Raw genomic sequence first — 18,442 nt, 5'->3', positions numbered from 1 at the left:
TGCCATTTTTTGTGGTGATAAAGGGTTGTGTGTGTCGTGTGATCTACAACTGGGTTAGGTTGGCCACAGAAGCACATGTGTAAGTCTGGTACCGGGGCTCTTAAGGGGGCCCTCTCTATTCTGTGTTTTTTCCTTAGTAAAAATCAGATAGCAGGTTAGCACATGAGCTGTGTGAAGCTGTTAGACACTTCATGAAGCTGACTGTGACTGTGTCATGCTCTTTTTTGTCATTACATCGTATCATGGGTGTGGGGTCGTAAAGGGGTGAACTGGTAATCCTTTCCTCCCCTTTTGACGGGCAGGGGTTCCAACCTCCTGTCCTTCAAGGTTCCTGTCACGTTGCTGTTCGGCACGTTACAGGGTAAGAGGGGGGGGGGGGAGGGAGTTTCCTTGTCCCACGCCCTGGAATATTGGGCGTGTGCACCGCAGAAATTCCCCCGCCATAGAGTACGTCACTGTGCACGTCTCTGTTGGTAAGACTTCCGTGAGCTGTTCAGGTCCATATGATGGATCTGTTTCAGGGAGTGGTCAGGGCTCCTCCTCACGAAGCTCCTACTCTGGCCTTCTGTGAGTTAGGACTCTCCTTCCATGTGAGGGAGCCTCCTCAGAGTGCAGAGCCTCCTCCTCAGATTGTCAAGGTGAGTAGAACTTCAAAAAGGAGTCCTGCTCTATTGTGTGTGTATTCGATTCAATTCGATTATTGAGTGTGTATTGGTTCAGTGCCTCCTCCTCGGAGAGCCCTAAACCAAAATTTTACATGGCACAATGTTGCAATATATTCTTTTCAATCTATACAGCTTGCGTGGGAAGTCTCTCTGGGGATTTCCGTCTCCTCCCTATGGGAGGGTGGTGGGATGTAAAAATGTAAACTATTTTTACCCTCAGCGGCGTCACAAGGGATTCATGTCGGTCTGTGTTCTTTCTTTTTTGAATAAAAAGAGGAAGGTACATAAAGCACGACGGCTCCGTGTCGTTCTCCCAGGCGACTTGGAGGAACAATGTTTGGTGTCTTGCTAGACTATCCATTGAGGTGTTTGGGTCTCGACGCATACATAGTGCTGGCTCAGGTGTGTTTCTGTGACAGAATCACACAGGGGCTAAGTGCGCCTTGGTTGCTTGTTAAAACAGCGTTTTTATAGGGCAACTGGGATGGAGTTTTGTCTCTTCCGAGCGCCAGTTTACTAGGTTGTCTCGATGAATTCTCGTTCATATCTGGGGGATGTTAACGGAATAGATCTGAACATAGGTAGAGGGGTCTCACGCCCTTGGGGTGGGCCACTGAGCACGGTCTAAATGAGGACCGTCTGGGTGGCGCCCTCTTTTCATGTTTTAGATTGACACGCATACCTACCCCCTCTCCTGGAGTGGGCATGTCGGCGTGGTTAGGACACGGGACTGGTCTGGTCACGCTGGTCCAGGTCAGTTAACCCGTTGTCCGCCGGGGATGCAGATCTGCTGTTCTGGTACCCTGAGGGACTTGTGCTTTTTCGGGGGGGAAAATGCCAGGTCGGTCCGGGTGTCACAGGGTTAGGCGCTATGGAGACCCTTGTTCGGTACATATTGTACTCTGCACTATCGTAATGGCTTACGGCCATGCCAACCTGTACACGCCCGATCTCGTCCGATCTCGGCCGCTACGCAGGTTCGGTCCTGGTTAGTACTTGGTTGGGAGACCGCCTGGGAATACCAAGTGCGGTGTGCTTAGGGCTGGTTCTCCATTCTTTTCGCTCCTCTCTCACGCGTGGCGAAGAGGGGGCTGTTGGGGTGGTCTTGGACCTCCTCTGGTAACCCTGTGCTTCCCGTGCCGCCGGGCCCGGTCCGAAGTAATGTTTCGTCGACCCGTAGGCCTGGAATAACCCTTTTTTGAAAACTGAAACACTTGTACTGCGGTATAGCCAGTTATGCCCGCAGGTGTGTTTTGGAGTTTTTTCTTGAGGGGTTATAGGAACAACCACCGCATAGGGTAACGACAGGGTGGTTGATTCCCTGGTGTGTTGGAGCAGTGTCAACTCCCGGGTTACCCGGTTGAGTGTGCCCCTGCACGTTCATGACGTCTGCCAATCATGTCAGCCTTCTCTGCCTCAACCCCTCTGGGTGGGTTTTTTTTAATGGAGGCTTTGTCATGCAACAACGCCAGCATACGCCCCTTCCGCCGGGGGGGCTGTTTCAGCTGACTCCTTTGGCGCCTGTCTCGTCCGCAGTGCTCCAGGCTCAGGTTACAGCCTGTTGCCTGGTTTCCCCGGTGCGCTGCCTGCTTCCGTTGGTTAACCTTTTTTGTGTGCTTACGGCCATGCTGACTGCCTGTTCTGCAGGGTCAGTGTGCCAGGCGGTGTGCTATTGGGGGGAAAGGGCCCGCTCTTGGAGGGGCCTTATCCGAATACGCTGGCGATGTGGGGGGCGGTGTCACTAAGTGACCGCCTGGTGGGGTCTTGATGCCTGGCGTCATTGACCTCTCCGGGCCCCCGTTTTCCAGGGGATCCAGTCCCTTCAGTGGGTCTGGGTCTTCCTTCGCGCTCCGCTGCTACGGCCTTGCCACGGGGTTGGGTTTGCTCTTGACCCCGTGATTCTGGGGGCAGTAACAAGGTTGTTCCTTCCCTTCGTTCCCGGGTGGCATGCGGGTTGTGCGTGTGTGTAGTCGTGGGGTCAAGCCACGGTCTGCTCACCCTGTGCGTTGAGTTGCTTGAGTGCCTCTTTGCACGGTTGGATCCGTCGCCCTCCCGTGAACCTCCAATAGGGGGGGTATCCTCCATTAGGGAGGGTCGGGGGGGCTCGGTCCTCCCCGATCTAATGGTTGTGGGGGGCCTCATCGGGGTACATTTGTCTGGCGATGGCTCTCGCTCGGCCTCCCTTGTGCAGTAGTGACGCCGAGCGAGAACCATACGACACAGAACGATAGGTTATAACTATAACCAAGTTCTGTGAGTAATGGCGACGCTCGGTGTCAGACCCCGCTGCGGCCCTTGATCTCACCTTGTGGTGAAAGCTTGGGAAGGAGGTGAGTAGGTGACCGCACCCCTGCTTATGTAGGTAAGCGGATGGGGGTGTGGCCAGACGAATGTTGGGATGTAAAGGTACATTGTGGAATTTTTTATTCAGTGCGCGTGCACGAGTGAAGTATAGTGCAGTAGTGACGCCGAGCGTCACCATTACTCACAGAACTTGGTTATAGTTATAACCTATCGTTATGGTTAGGGTTAAGGTTATGGTTAGGGTTAAAAATAAACAGCACAAACTGACTACTTCCGGGTTTTACAGGAAACAAGACAAGGTACAAGCCCCGACGCCCCGCCTGAATGAATGAATGAATGAATGAATGAATGAATGAATGAATGAATGAATGAATGAATGAAAAACTTTATTTAACAGATTGCAGAATGGGTACAATACAGTACGGCTCAATACATACAATTGTTAAGGGGATGCAGACCAGAGAAAGACGTTTGTCTTGTTTACATCAGAGTCCCCCATTTTCTCAACAGAGTACAGGCCCCCGAAGCCCCGCCCAGACGTTGGACTTGCGGCTCTGCAGATATACCCTATTGACAACGCGCACACACAGGCAAGTACAAGTTCCTGTCGCATTTCAAATTAAAAGTCCCAGTTTTGAAAACCACGGCATACGTTCTTCCAACAGGCGGAATTTAGAAGTATAGTAATAATATAAATAGTAATCATACTAGTAATAGTTTACATATCTACCTTCATTTCATATCTGTTGATTGGCATCTGACTAGACAACTGGCTAAAGGCGTGAAAAGGTTATATGTAGTGCTTTTAATTTGATAGGCACATCTGGAAGCATAATCTCTCTGTAGCATTTATGTTGCACGATGAGCAGTTTTTAAAAAGTAGTTAAAGTACAAGTAATTAATAATTACTTGCGGTAATTGGTGAATATACACAAATTGAGAAAGCTTGGACAATTACATCAACAATAATTACATTTTCGGGGGGCGTATTTGCGACAGTTTATCTTTTTTACGTTGTCGATGTGGAATGAATGAATGAATGAATGAATGAATGAATGAATGAATGAATGAATGAAAACTTTATTTAACAGATTGCAGAATGGGTACAATACAGTACGGCTCAATACATACAATTGTTAAGGGGATGCAGACCTGAGAAAGACGTTTGTCTTGTTTCCATCAGGGTCCCCCATTTTCAATTCATATAGACATTTATGACATACACAACATACATGACATTTATGGCATAGGGACATATAGGTATTTAGTACTGATACATTTGTGACATAAGCGGTATTCAAATATACAGTACTGTTACCCCTAGATCCTGACAGAGTATATACATATGATGGGGAGGGGACTGTACATTAGGAGGGGGTGGGTGGGTGGGAGGGAAATATACATACGGCGGGGAGGGAATATATACATGCGGTGGGGAGGAGACTGTCTATTAGGAGGTGGTGGGGGTTTTGGGCATTTACGGTGGCCAGTTTCGAATTGCAGCCTCCCGTAGGTGCTCTTTAAGAGCGGTTTTGAATGTGGGCAGGGATTCACATTCCTTTACAGCTTTGGGTAGGGCGTTCCACATTGTTGTGGCATAATTGCGAAACGTGTTTAGTCCCTTGTTTGAGCCGAATCTGGGTTTAACATGATTTGTTGAGCTTCCTCTGGTGTAGTGGTTGTGGTATTCACTGACCTTTGGGAAGTATTTTGACATGTACATGGGCACCCCGGTCGTATAGTGTATCTTGTAGACCAGGCCCATTGCAAGTTGCTGTACTCTGTCGTCTACTCTAAGCCATCCTAGGTTGGCAAAGTGGGCAGGGGTGAGGTGGGTTCTGGGGTTCAGGTCAAGTAGTAGTCTGACCAGTTTGTTTTGTGATGGAGCTACGTTGCTATGGGCGGAGCTTGGTTGCGAGGGACCTCGAGGAAAGGTGAATTATGTCTTAGATTGTACCGCCCACTAGAGTAAAATTAGAGACAATGAAGAGAAGATAATACGAAAATTAGACCTATTAATAAAATAAATATTAATATGAATTACAAATTATACCTAAGCACAGTTATGAATAGAAGCAACACAAAATTAATAGATGTAGGTCTACTAAGAAATATGATCAAGCAGCACCTTTTCATACTTGACCAAATTTGACTTCTGTTCCCTGACCTGATAGTCATACCAATTCCAATGACTCTTCCAGTTTCTACTCATTATGCAGTAGGCCTAAGCCTGTAAGCTTACATTCGAAATGTTGATATCTAGCCTTGTTGATTTGAATAATAATTCAACCCTCAGAGGATCAATGGATGCGGGCCATGCCTCCTACATGTGACCTGTTTTATAATTTTCTGGATGAAACTGTCATTTATAATTCACCCAAAATGTGCCCCTGTTCGATTCCCACCTGGACCAAGACCTGTCAACACTGGCATTTTAATGTAGTCTCCTCCCCCTCGTATGTATATATTTTCTGTTAGGATGTTTGTTGACAGCTGCTCTCTGCTGAGCTGCCTCGTCGCTGCCATCAGCTGGTCAAAACCTGGATGTACCCAAGGACTGGGTGAACTACTAATTGCTACATTAAATTAATCAGATACCTGGTTGAAAGTGAAATGCTGTGTACATCCCTGCATTAAATGAATGGAAGTGTCAGTGTTTCTGGAGATGTAACGTCTGCTCTTGTCGGCACTGCGCAGCCGTGGAATCGCAAGGCCATAGATTTAGAAGATATAGAAAGGGCACATTGTGGTGTATCATAATTAATTTGTTGAATACAATAGGATTTTTATAACGTTGACACAAATGAAGGAATATTTACACTAAGTTCTCTTTTACCTCTTATTTAATTCGTTCATTAATTTATCAATCAATCAATTTACTTTTGTGTTTATTGTCTCTTTCTATATACACCGTGGGAAGGGGGGCACGTAATTGAATTTTTCTGTATGTCTTGCACAAATTGGAAATTGACAAAGTTGACTTTGACTTTTAACATGTGTCTATAGTGTCAGACACTAATTGTAATGTTAAAAACGGATACTGCTGTAATATAAAGTGAAATTGTACCATGCCTCAATCATCGATTGGAGGAGGTGTGCCTCAGTTAAACCTTGCGACGACTGAGCTGTGTTCTGGTCATGTGACACTACACATATTTAATTGAGACCCTTTATTATTTCAATTTAGCTGGAAATACATTGATACATCATTCAGTAACATTTTCAGAGCCTTATAACAAAAACATTATTATGGTCACCATTGTGACCAGTGGGATTCTTTTTACCAAGTCACCTTGTGCTCTTAAAACAATGACAATAAACATAGTTGTATTAGGTTGAAATAATGTGGTTGTGTACTTATTTTTTCTGTTAACTTATTATGGATTGAAAACTGAAAACCAAACAAAATGTGCTATATATAGCCTACTGTCTGCGTCGAATATGAAATAAAGTAATAACATCAGACTGTACAGCTCAATACACACAATTGTTAAGGGATTGCAGACCAGAGAAAGACTTTCGACTTGTTTACATCAGGGTCCCCCATTTTCAATTCGTAATGAAATTGCTATTATGTGTCTGCATGAACACACAACTGTAACTGTACTCAAAAATAACAAAATAAGGGTTGTCTCAGTTCACAACTATATTGGTCAAGTTTTGGGTGGGACTTGTTTGCGTCCCTACAGCTTCTTATTCAATTGAGCGAGATGAATGAATGATGAATGATGAGATGCTCGGTTATGTCACACAGCCAGTTTGCATCTGACAGTTCAGACAATATTTCTTCAACCCTTTGTTACCTATTCCGCCTGGATCTTTTTTGTATTTTGGGCTGTAAAATTGTCAAAGAATGTCTGAGGAGTAAGTGCTTTTGGCTTTTTTCCTTTGTTACTTCATCAATACCTCAGATGTTCAACATACATGTGTGTAAGAATGTGTAATAACTAAGGCTGTCAAAGTTAAAGCTTTATTAACGCATTAACCCACAATTCTTTTAACGCACAATTCTTTTATATATATATTTATATTGGGTAGGGGGTGCGTGGGGGACACTACACTGTACATTGGAATACTGACAAAGCCATACTTGGTCATTTACTGTACAACTGGTTTAGGACATTTGTAGGGGCCAGTTTCGAATTGCAGTCTCCCGTAGGTGTTCTTTGAGAGTGTTTTTGAAAGTGGGTAGTGATCCACATTCCTTTACAGCTTTGGGTAGGGCGTTCCACATTGATGTGGCATAATTGCGAAACGTGTTTAGTCCCTTATTTGAGCCGAATCTGGGTTTAACATGATTTGTGGAGCTCCCTCTGGTGTTGTGATCGTGGTATTCACTGACCTTTGGGAAGTATTTTGACATGTACATGGGTACCTTGGTCGTGTAGTGTATCTTGTAGACCAGGCCCATTGCAAGTTGTTGTACTCTGTCGTCTACTCTAAGCCATCCTAGGTTGTCAAAGTGGGCAGGGGTGAGGTGGGTTCTAGGAGTAAGGTCAAGCAGTAGTCTGACCAGTTTGTTTTGAGATGTTTGTAATTTTGTTTTTAGCGCCTTTGAGGTGCTTTGGTACCATGAGGTGCAAGCATAGTCGTAGTACCCCTGAATGAGTGCTCCTGCCAGAGTCTTCAGGGTGTTCTTGTTTACCAGAGAGGAGATCCGGTACAAGAATCGAGTTCGTTGGTTGACTTTTTTTATTACATTGGATGCCATTTTGTCACAGGAGAGATTAGCCTCTAGGATTGGAACCCAGGTAGGTAATTTCATCTTTCCTTGTGACAATATTGTCACCCACTGTAACTGAGAAGCCGTCGGTCTTGCTGAGTTTGTTATTTGAACCGAAGAGAATGGACTCTGTTTTGCCCATGTGTAATGATAGTTTGTTATCAGCGAGCCATATGCAGATTCTGCCTAGTTCCGACCTAGCATGACCATGCTGCTCATGTTAAAGTGGCTGCTAGTGTGTTTGATTGATTGATTGAAAACTTTATTAACAGATTGCAGAATGGGTACAATACAGTACAGCTCAATACACACAATTGTTAAGGGGATGCAGACCAGAGAAAGACTTTCGTCTTGTTTCCACCAGGGTCCCCCATTTTCAATTCATCAGGACATATATGACATACATGACATACAGATAGTCAGTACTGCTACATCTATACATTTATGACATACCAGATTTGCAAATACAGTACTGTTTGTGATACAGAAGGAGTCAAGAAAAGGGAGTATATACATTTGACGTAGAAACTGTACATTGGAGGAGGTTGGGTGGGGGGGGGTTGGGTACACTGGGATATTGACAACCATACTGGGTAATTTACATTGGAGGTGGTTGGGGGGGGGGGGGGGGGGGCACACTGTATAAACAAGCAAAACTGTACATTGAGGGGGGGGAGACTCTGTACAAACAAACAAAATTGTACATTGGACTATTGACAAAACCATACTAGGTAAATGACTGTACATTGGAGGGGGTTGGGTTAGGATATTTACAGGGGCCAGTGTTGAATTGCAGTCTCCCGTAGGTGTCTCTTGAGAGAGGTTTTGAAAGTGGGTAGTGATCCACATTCCTTTACAGCTTTGGGTAGGGCGTTCCACATTGATGTGGCATAATTGCGAAACGTGTTTAGTCCCTTATTTGAGCCGAATCTGGGTTTAACATGATTTGTGGAGCTCCCTCTGGTGTTGTGATCGTGGTATTCACTGACCTTTGGGAAGTATTTTGCCATGTACATGGGTACCTTGGTCGTGTAGTGTATCTTGTAGACCAGGCCCATTGCAAGTTGCTGTACTCTGTCATCTACTCTAAGCCATCCTAGGTTGTCAAAGTGGGCAGGGGTGAGGTGGGTTCTAGGAGTAAGGTCAAGCAGTAGTCTGACCAGTTTGTTTTGAGATGTTTGTAATTTTGTTTTTAGCGCCTTTGAGGTGCTTTGGTACCATGAGGTGCAAGCATAGTCGTAGTACCCCTGAATGAGTGCTCCTGCCAGAGTCTTCAGGGTATTCTTGTTTACCAGAGAGGAGATCCGGTACAAGAAACGAGTTCGTTGGTTGACTTTTTTTATTACATTGGATGCCATTTTGTCACAGGAGAGATTAGCCTCTAGGATGGAACCCAGGTAGGTAATTTCATCTTTCCTTGTGACAATATTGTCACCCACTGTAACTGAGAAGCCGTCGGTCTTGCTGAGTTTGTTATTTGAACCGAAGAGAATGGACTCTGTTTTGCCCATGTGTAATGATAGTTTGTTATCAGCGAGCCATATGCAGATTCTGCCTAGTTCCGAGCTGAGGGTTTTTTCAACCTGTAACTTGTTCTTGTCAGAGACCAGCAGGGCTGAGTCGTCCGCAAACAGGAACAAGTTGCAGTCACAAGCTGACGACATGTCATTTGCATAAATTAGGAACAGTAGCGGTCCTAGTATGCTTCCTTGTGGAACACCACAGCTCACTGTGAGAGGGGGGGATAGGGTACCGTTTACCTCCACCATCTGTTCCCTCCGCTCAAGGTAGGAGCGTGTACAGTGTGTGTGTTGTGTGTGTGCTCATGTGTGCTTGTGTGTGGAGAGTTCAGTGTTCAAGGCTCTGATGGCCTGGGGGAAGAAGCTGAGCCAAAGTCTCTCTGTCCTAGTTGCTGGTGTTCGCAGGCGTTTGCCTGACCGCAGCAGCTTGAACAGGCTGTTGTTGGGGTGGTGAGGGTCTTTCATTATTCTGCAGGCTCTGTATTTGCACCTCTTGTTGTATAGGACCTGCAGGGGTGGTAGTGCAATACCCGTGGTACGCTCGGCTGAGCGCACCACTCTCTGTAGGGCCTTCTTGTCCTGTGCCGTGCTGTTTCCATACCAGGCAGTGATGTTTCCAGTCAAGATGCTCTCTACAGCTCCGGAGTAGAAGGACTGGAGTATCTTCCCAGATACTCTGAACTTCCTTAACTGTCTCAGGTGGTAGAGGCGCTGCTTCGCCTTTTTTACGACTGAGTCTATGTGTGTTGTCCATGTCAGATCCTCTGAGATGTGGACCCCCAGGTACTTGAAGATGCTCACCCTGTCCACGGTAGCCCCGTTTATCCTCATTATTATCCTGCATTATTATTATTATTAAGTAAAGTTGGATAAAAAGTGTTTTGTTTTACAGGGAATATGCCATTTTGAGAAAATGGCCATACATCTTTTTCAGCAGCTTGGTGAACAAAATTCAAACATTTTATAATTTAGGTTGTTTCTGATGATTATATGTGTTATGAAACTACAGTCGTTGTAGAGGCAATATATAATAGTACCTCAAAATGTACCTATCCAGACAATATCACCATTTTCAACAGGCGTGCCCCTCACTTTCTCTTTAATGTAATAACTACCATTTCTGTCCTTTAGTGTGACATATCCTATCCATGTCCTATGATGTGACACACCTATGATGTGATGTGTTTTTATCTCAAAATATATTTAAAAAAAATACATACAGAGTACTGTATTAGGAGTTGATATAATCTTCACTCATCTTAAATGTATATCATTTTCAACAATTATTGGAAAAGTCCAATTCCAAGTCATGGGGGGGAAATACTGATATTCATGATTTCATATTAAATAAATAACACTATATGATAATAAGCGTCTAACAATGAAGATACATCTCTCTCATGCTATTTGTAAATTATTTAAGAATTGTTTTCTTAATTTCCTTTGTCACACCATACCAGACACATTTACGGTGCAGAATTGACAAAGTTATTGACCTTATATTTTCTCAAATATCAGATTTTACTATACATATTTTTGTTGTTTTTTTCTTCCAAAAAAGCTGAATTATCTTTTTTACTGCATATTTGTCAACTACCCATATACCGAATGTGATATCAAATGATGTATCCTGTCTTTTCTTTTTTACACAGAATAATATTATTGTTTGTTTATACTTCAGAAGTATGATAATTAGACTAGCTCCCTAAAATGAATGGATGTGAATGAGGAGCCTGACACCTGGGATGAATGGTGGTGTTGATGGCAAACAACAGGGACAGCAGTGGTCCTAGTTTACTTGTAGAATCATTGTGTGCTTGACGCGTTCCAAGTGGCTCGAATGAAGCCTTTCACTTGCCCGGGTACCATTTCTCCGCCCAGACCATATAAAATCTAACACAGTGTGAAATAAGGTTTCAAAGGGTAGGCGATACTGCCACCTAGAAGGATTCGGCCGACATTGCAATCTCGAGTTCTCAGAATGAGTCCCAATGATACACCGAGGTCCGTGAGACGGTATAGAATATTAAAATCGAATAAAAGAAAAAACTATGAAAACGATCAAAAACCCAACTTTTCTCAGGTTTTGCCGCTCAACCGTTGGCGAGATAACCCAACTTTTTACGTGATTGGTGCTGAAAGTGTTAAGGCAAAGCTGTTGTACATGAATAGATGCATTTCTGGATACTTTCATGTCTGTATGACTGATGGATCAGGAGATAAACTAATTTGAACATTTTAAGTTTGGCCTGTGAGGCTGTGGCGCTAGAAGGCCATGGGGGTCACAATAGAGTTCATGCTCTAGGGGTCATGAATGTGCACTGCAAATTTGAAAGGATTAGAATGAAAGCTCTTTGAGTTATCATGTTCACATGAAAAGTCTGTGGCGGCAGTCGGGGTAAATTTGTAATCAATGATTCCAGGATTTATGCTAGACAGGATAGTTTGGAGATCAGTCAGTAATTATTGAGATCACCTCTTCTCCCTTATGCAATGGGATTACATGAATAGACTTTCAAACACTAGAAACTATGCCAGTTGAAATAGAAAGATTAAATAGATGCTATTTGCTCTGTGATAAATGAGAGCCTTAGAGAAAATGGATCCAATTCATCCTCTCTAGTTGATTTCCTGGCAATTCCTCAATAACAACACTAGGAGAGAAAGGTAAACTGAGATACGTGGCTCATATAGGGTGCGCAGTGCAAACTATCATCAATGAGTGGACCTGGTCTATTCAAATACATGACCAGCAGCAGTAAATGTTTATTAAAGGCTAGGCAAATCTCTTTATATCCAGATATTATTAAACAATCTGTTCTATTGGCCTCCGTTTACATTTTACACCAGCAATAAAGACCATCTATGACTAATTGTTTCAATACTCTGGCTGCTGACTGCAGATCTTAAATAAAGGATCAACCACAAGGGGGAGCCAGTTCACCAGACATCGTCTGCTCTTGTGTAGGAGAATGAGGTTTCTGAATCAAGGCATGAGCTTTTAACCACATACTTCCATTATAAACTAGAAGACTAAGAAAATAGTCATTGGTGTGAAACATGTGAAAATAGTTATGACAAGCAGGGCTTCTCACTCAAATTAGTTCCCATGTGTCTTTTATTGGTACCTTTTTAACTGAATATTTTACCACAAACAGGACAATTAAACGGTTTCTCTCCAATATGACCGTGTGTCTTTTAGGAACCCCTTTATCGCTGAATCCTGTTCCACAAACTTAACTACAGGGGTTTCTTTCTGTATGAGTGGCCATGTGTCTTTCAGCTTTACTGGAATGACTAAATGTTTTGCCACAAACTGAACAACTAAATGGTTTGTCTCCAGTATGACTTCTCATGTGTGTTTTCAGATTTCCATTGACATTGAATCCTTTTCCACAAGCGGAACAACTAAATGGTTTCTCTCCGGTATGAGTTATCATGTGTGTTTTTAGATGTCCTTTGTCACTGAAACCTTTCCCGCAAACTGAACAACTACAGGGTTTCTCTCCAGTATGAGCCGCCATGTGTCTTTTAACTGTACCGATCTGACTAAATGTTTTCCCACAAACTGAACAAATAAAGGGTTTCTCTCCAGTATGACTTCTCATGTGTGTCTTCAGATGAGACTTCCATTTAAATCCTTTTCCACAATCACTACAAATAAAAAGGGTCTCTCCTGTATGACCTCTCATAGATCCTACAACATCAACATCATCAACATAATCAACATCAGTATTTTCAGTACATAACCTGTGAGCTTCAAGGTCAGGTTTCAAGCTCTCTGTGGGCTCTAAATGTTTCCCACACAAACCGCAATCACTAGAATGACCTTGAAAATGTGACATTAAAGACATCTTGCTAGGAAAAGATTTTCCACACACTTTACAACAAGGTGTGGACAGGATGTGACAGGATGATTCATGTTCCTGGGCCGCTTCCATAGATCTATTTAAGGTCCTGCTGTTAGACACACCTAATCTTTTCTTCTTTAATTTTAGCATCTTTAAACCTGACCGAGGTTCCCCAGTCTCCTTCCAATCATCACTGTCATCAGTCTCAGTTCCATAACAGTCTGAAGAGAAGAGCTGGCCATCTCTAGTTGGTTCTAAATCACCAGCTGGATCTATGTTACTGGCTGGTTCTGATACTCCAAAGTCCTCTCCATCAGGTTCTGTTTTCATCTGTTCAGTTGAGGTGCTGGGTAAAGAGTAAGCTTCTCCGTTTCTCTCCCTCTGGGTTTGAAGAGGCTGGAAGGGCTGGACGTTCTCTTGATCATCTTCACATTTCACTGGGTCTATTGTGATCTTGGAGCCATCAGCTTCTTCCAGCCCTTGATGTTTAATCTGTAGGAGCTCTGGGTCCTGGGTTTGGCTGAGCTGTGAGGACAGAGTATTCTCACCATCATTCTCATATTTCACAGGGTGTAAGGTCATCCTGGAGCCATCAGCCTCCTCTAGATCTTGAAATAGTTCCTTCTGTTCCTCTTTAATCTGTAGGGACTCTGGGTCCTGGGTTTGGTTAAACCGTGAGGACTGAGGTTCCTCTTTAATCTGTAGCGACTCTGGGTCCTGGGTTTGGTTGAACCGTGAGGACTGAGGTTCCTCTTTAATCTGTAGGGACTCTGGGTCCTGGGTTTGGTTGAACCACGAGGACTGAGGTTCCTCTTCATGTTCTCTCTTCACAGGGACAGGGGTGGTGACATCAGCCTCCTCCAGACCTTGAAGCTGCTCTCCCTCCTGAATGCTCCAGAGTTCCTCTTGCTCCTCTTTAATCGGAAGGGGCTCTGGCTCCTCCTGGCCCACGCTGGGGCTCCTCTCTTCCTGCTCGGGGGGAACCTCCTCTTCACAGACAGAGAGCTGTGGGGGGTCTAGAGGGAGGTCTGGTTTCTCTCCTGCATGAAGCGTCATGTGTTTCTCCACAAGTTCCTTCTGATTAAATCCCTTTCCACAAACCGTACAGATAAATGGTTGACCCCCAGTGTGAATTATCAAATGGTTATTCACGTTTTCTTTTCTACCAAATCTTTTGTGACAAAACCTGCAACTATAGGGCTTTTCCCCAGTATGGCCTCTCAAATGTATCGTCAATCTGGATTTTTCAGCAAATCGTTTGTGACACAATGTGCAACTGTACGGCTTTTCCCCAGTGTGACTTCTCAAATGTACGGTCAAGTGTCCCTTTTGACCAAATCCTTTGTGACACAGTGTGCAACTATAGGGCTTCTCCCCCGTGTGAATTCTCAAATGTATTGTCAGTTTAGATTTTTCACCAAATCTTTTGTGACACACCGTGCAACTGTGGGGCTTTTCCCCCGTATGGCTTCTCATGTGTATTGTGAGGTTTCCTTTTCGGCCAAATCCTTTGTGACACACCGTGCAACTATGGGGCTTTTCCCCCGTGTGGCTTCTCATGTGTCTGGCCAAATCTGAAGTATTAGTAAATGTAGTGCCACAAGCGGTACATGTCCAGTGAGTTTGAAGGTGACGTTTCAAGCTCTCTGTGGGCTCTAAATGTTTCCCACACAAACCACAATCACCAGGATGGACTGGATAGTGGTGCGTTAAAGAATTCTTACTGGGAAAACCTTTCCCACACACTTTACAGCTCCAGGTTTCAGATGGGATTTGGTTTGATGATTCCACCTCGTGGGACGATCCCGCAGAGCTCTTGAACGTGTTGCTGTCAGACCAACTCTGTCCTTTGTTTTTCTGTGTCTTCTTTGATTTCAATGTGTTTAAACCCGACTGAGGTTCCCCAGTCTCCTCCCACTCATCCGTCTCAGTTCCAGAACAGTCTGAAGAGAGGGGCTCTCCACCTCTACTTGATTCTAAATCACCAGCTGAATCTAAGTTACTGGCTGGTTCCGATAGTCCACAGTCCTCTTCATCGGGTTCTGTTTTCATCTGTTCAGTTGAGGTGCCGGCTAGAGGCTCAGTCTGGGTTTGGTTAAACCGCGAGGACTGAGATTTCTCTTCATCATGTTCACTCTTCACATGGACAGGTTTGAATGTCAACTTCATGACATCAGCCTCCTCCGGACCTTGAAGCTGCTCTCCCTCCAGACTGGCCCAGAGTTCCTGATGTTCCTCTTTAATCTGTAGGGGCTCTGGCTCCTCCTGACCCAGACTGGGGCTCCTCTCCTGCTGCTCAAGGGGAACCTCCTCTTCACAGACAGAGAGCTGTGGGGGGGAAACAAAAGCAAAAATACCATATAAATTGTGTACTACAATAAACATGTCAGTGTACATGGCTAAAGAATAAACGTCCTAGTATATCAAGTACCTCCTTGAACCCATTACTGACTGGCTCCCAATTGAGCCATTTAAGTGTGAGCTGATTACACAAACTTTCAAAGTGTGAGCTGATTACACAAACTTTCAAGTACCTCGAACCCATTACTGCTCGGCTACAAAGTGAGCCCATTTAATACATCACGCTGTCAATCACAACTTGGAGGTTGATCAGCTGTTGGCAGGAGGTCAGAATGTAAACAAACTGAGTGAGACTTGAGGTTCTCCAAACTAGACAAGGTAAGTATGGGTAGCTGAAATATCATAACCATCCGAACACCAGCAACATTTAGTAAATTCTCAGACTATGCAACCTTCGGAGAAAAGATGAACAGCTTTTCTTTAAATAGAGATGTTTAAGCGTTGGGTTTCCAAAAGTCTCTAATTCTGACCACGATATCTAAAATGGTACAGCCTTCTTGGTGCTAAGAACAGCAGTAAACTGTCAAGATGTGTGAATATGGCTGGGAAGATCATAGTATTAGGGAAACCATAGTATAGCCAACCTATGCTCAACCTTTAGGATGAGGTTGTGAGAAAAATACCATAGGCCAGAAGTCAAACGATTGACAAACTGACACAATTCAATGTATTGCCTTGAAAATTACTTTGTTGGGTTGAAATAATTCACTCGGATCATTTGAAAAGGGGCAATGTTTATATTCCAGCACCGTTCTGCATTTGGCTTTTCCCCAAATGGACCTACACACTCGGTCGTGTGACTTCTGTTGCACGTGATCCACCACACCACAATTGCAAACAGTGCTGGATTATAAACATAGCCCTTCATGATCAATTGAGTGTTTTATCCTAATGCAGAGAAGCATTAACACAGGTTGGGCATGCTAGCTAAGGGAAACCACAGATGCAACTGTCTGAGAAATGTGCTCCAGCCTCCATAACCAGTCAAAGTCCAGTCACATTATGTTCACCTCAGGGACAAGACACAGTCAGGGCCGCAAACATATTTAAAACAATTGTATCCCACAATTTACCTGGTGAACTCTTAACCGCTACTATTCCTAATTTATGCAAATGACATGTCGTCAGCTTGTGACTGCAACTTGTTCCTGTTTGCGGACGACTCAGCCCTGCTGGTCTCTGACAAGAACAAGTTACAGGTTGAAAAAGCCCTCAGCTCGGAACTAGGCAAAATCTGCATATGGCTCGCCGACAACAAACTATCATTACACATGGGCAAAACAGAGTCCATTCTCTTCGGTTCAAATAACAAACTCAGCAAGACTGACGACTTCTCGGTTACAGTGGGTGACAATATTGTCACAAGGAAAGATGAAATTACCTACCTGGGTTCCATCCTAGAGGCTAATCTTTCCTGTGACAAAATGGCATCCAATGTAATAAAAAAAGTCAACCAACGAACGCGATTCTTGTACCGGATCTCCTCTCTGGTAAACAAGAATACCCTGAAGACTCTAGCAGGAGCACTCATTCAAGGGTACTACGACTATGCTTGCACCTCATGGTACCAAAGCACCTCAAAGGCACTAAAAAACAAATTACAAACATCTCAAAACAAGCTAGTCAGACTACTACTTGACCTGACTCCTAGAACCCACCTCACCCCTGCCCACTTTGACAACCTAGGATGGCTTAGAGTAGACGACAGAGTACAGCAACTTGCAATGGGCCTGGTCTACAAGATACACTACGCGACCAAGGTACCCATGTACATGTCAAAATACTTCCCAAAGGTCAGTGAATACCACGATCACAACACCAGAGGGAGCTCCACAAATCATGTAAAACCCAGATTCGGCTCAAACAAGGGACTAAACACGTTTCGCAATTATGCCACATCAATGTGGAACGCCCTGCCTAAAGCTGTAAAGGAATGTGAATCACTACCCACCTTCAAAAACACTCTCAAAAAACACCTACGTGAGACTGCAATTCGAAACTGGCCCCTACAAATGTCCTAACCTAGTTGTACAGTAAATGACCAAGTAAGGCTTTGTCAACATTCCAATGTACAGTGTAAAATGTGTGTGTGTCCCCTACCCAACCCCCCCCCCCCCCCCCCCCCCCCCACCTCCAATGTACAGCCCTCACCCAACCCACCCAACCCCACCCCACCAACCTCCTCCAATGTACAGTTTCTACGCCAAATGTATATACACTCCTTTTCTGGACACTTTTGTATCACAAACAGTACTGTATTTGCAAATCTGATATGTCATAAATGTATAGATGTAGCAGTACTGTCTATCTGTATGTCATGTATGTCATATATGTTATGATGAATTGAAAATGGGGGACCCTGGTGGAAACAAGACGAAAGTCTTTCTCTGGTCTGCATCCCCTTAACAATTGTATGTATTGAGATGTACTGTACTGTACCCATTCTGCAATCTGTTAATAAACTTTTCAATCAATCAATCAAAAACCTACTAATCCCTGCCTGGTCACCACTGCAGTTTGACAACTGTTGTACTAGTTTATGTAAAATCTCTGCGTTTATGTTGAGTTTAATCGTTTTTCGCTAAAATAATACAACCACGACGAAGGCAAATATCCACCAGTGGACAATAAAGTTGTCTAATTTTAATTAACAGAAGTCCTAGAGGCCAACGTGACTCGTTTGGTTGTGCCCAACCTATACCTACAATGCTCAACCACACGGTATGAGGTTGAGGGAGAAAACACCCGAGGCCAGAAAACAAATGCTCGCCATATGAGCGCGATTCAAGGTATATACACTTAGTTGATTTTGTCATTACAATACCTTGAAGTTAACTCGATCATTTGAAAAGGTTTATAATTATAATACATAAAACATACAACTGTTATAATCCCAGCACTGTCTGCATATGGGTTTTCCTTCAAACGTAGGAACTCAATAACAAACAACAAAACAAAGTAATTGCATGTCTTTACATTAGTAACACATGAATGAATTAATGAATGAATGAAAACTTT

The 18,442-nt window shown here is 43.9% G+C and overlaps 1 protein-coding gene across 1 annotated transcript; it reads right to left on the bottom strand.

Moving 5' to 3' along the window:
- Positions 1-12,324: 12,324 nt before the first annotated feature.
- On the bottom strand, positions 12,325-16,292 carry LOC311227507 (uncharacterized protein; the record flags this gene model as incomplete). The annotated part of the gene is made up of 2 exons (XM_084313200.1): positions 12,325-15,391; positions 16,209-16,292. 2 exons carry the CDS (start codon positions 16,290-16,292, stop codon positions 12,449-12,451), a joined length of 3,027 nt encoding a protein of 1,008 aa, XP_084169326.1. The 3' UTR covers positions 12,325-12,448.
- Between the last annotated feature and the right edge of the window lie 2,150 nt (positions 16,293-18,442).

Source organism: Notolepis coatsorum, assembly GCF_963971535.1.
Source record: "Notolepis coatsorum genome assembly, chromosome: 1".
Classification (NCBI taxonomy): Eukaryota; Metazoa; Chordata; class Actinopteri; order Aulopiformes; family Paralepididae; genus Notolepis; species Notolepis coatsorum.
Note: the sequence above shows the minus strand (reverse complement) of the source record. Positions and strands in the feature narration are given on the sequence as shown.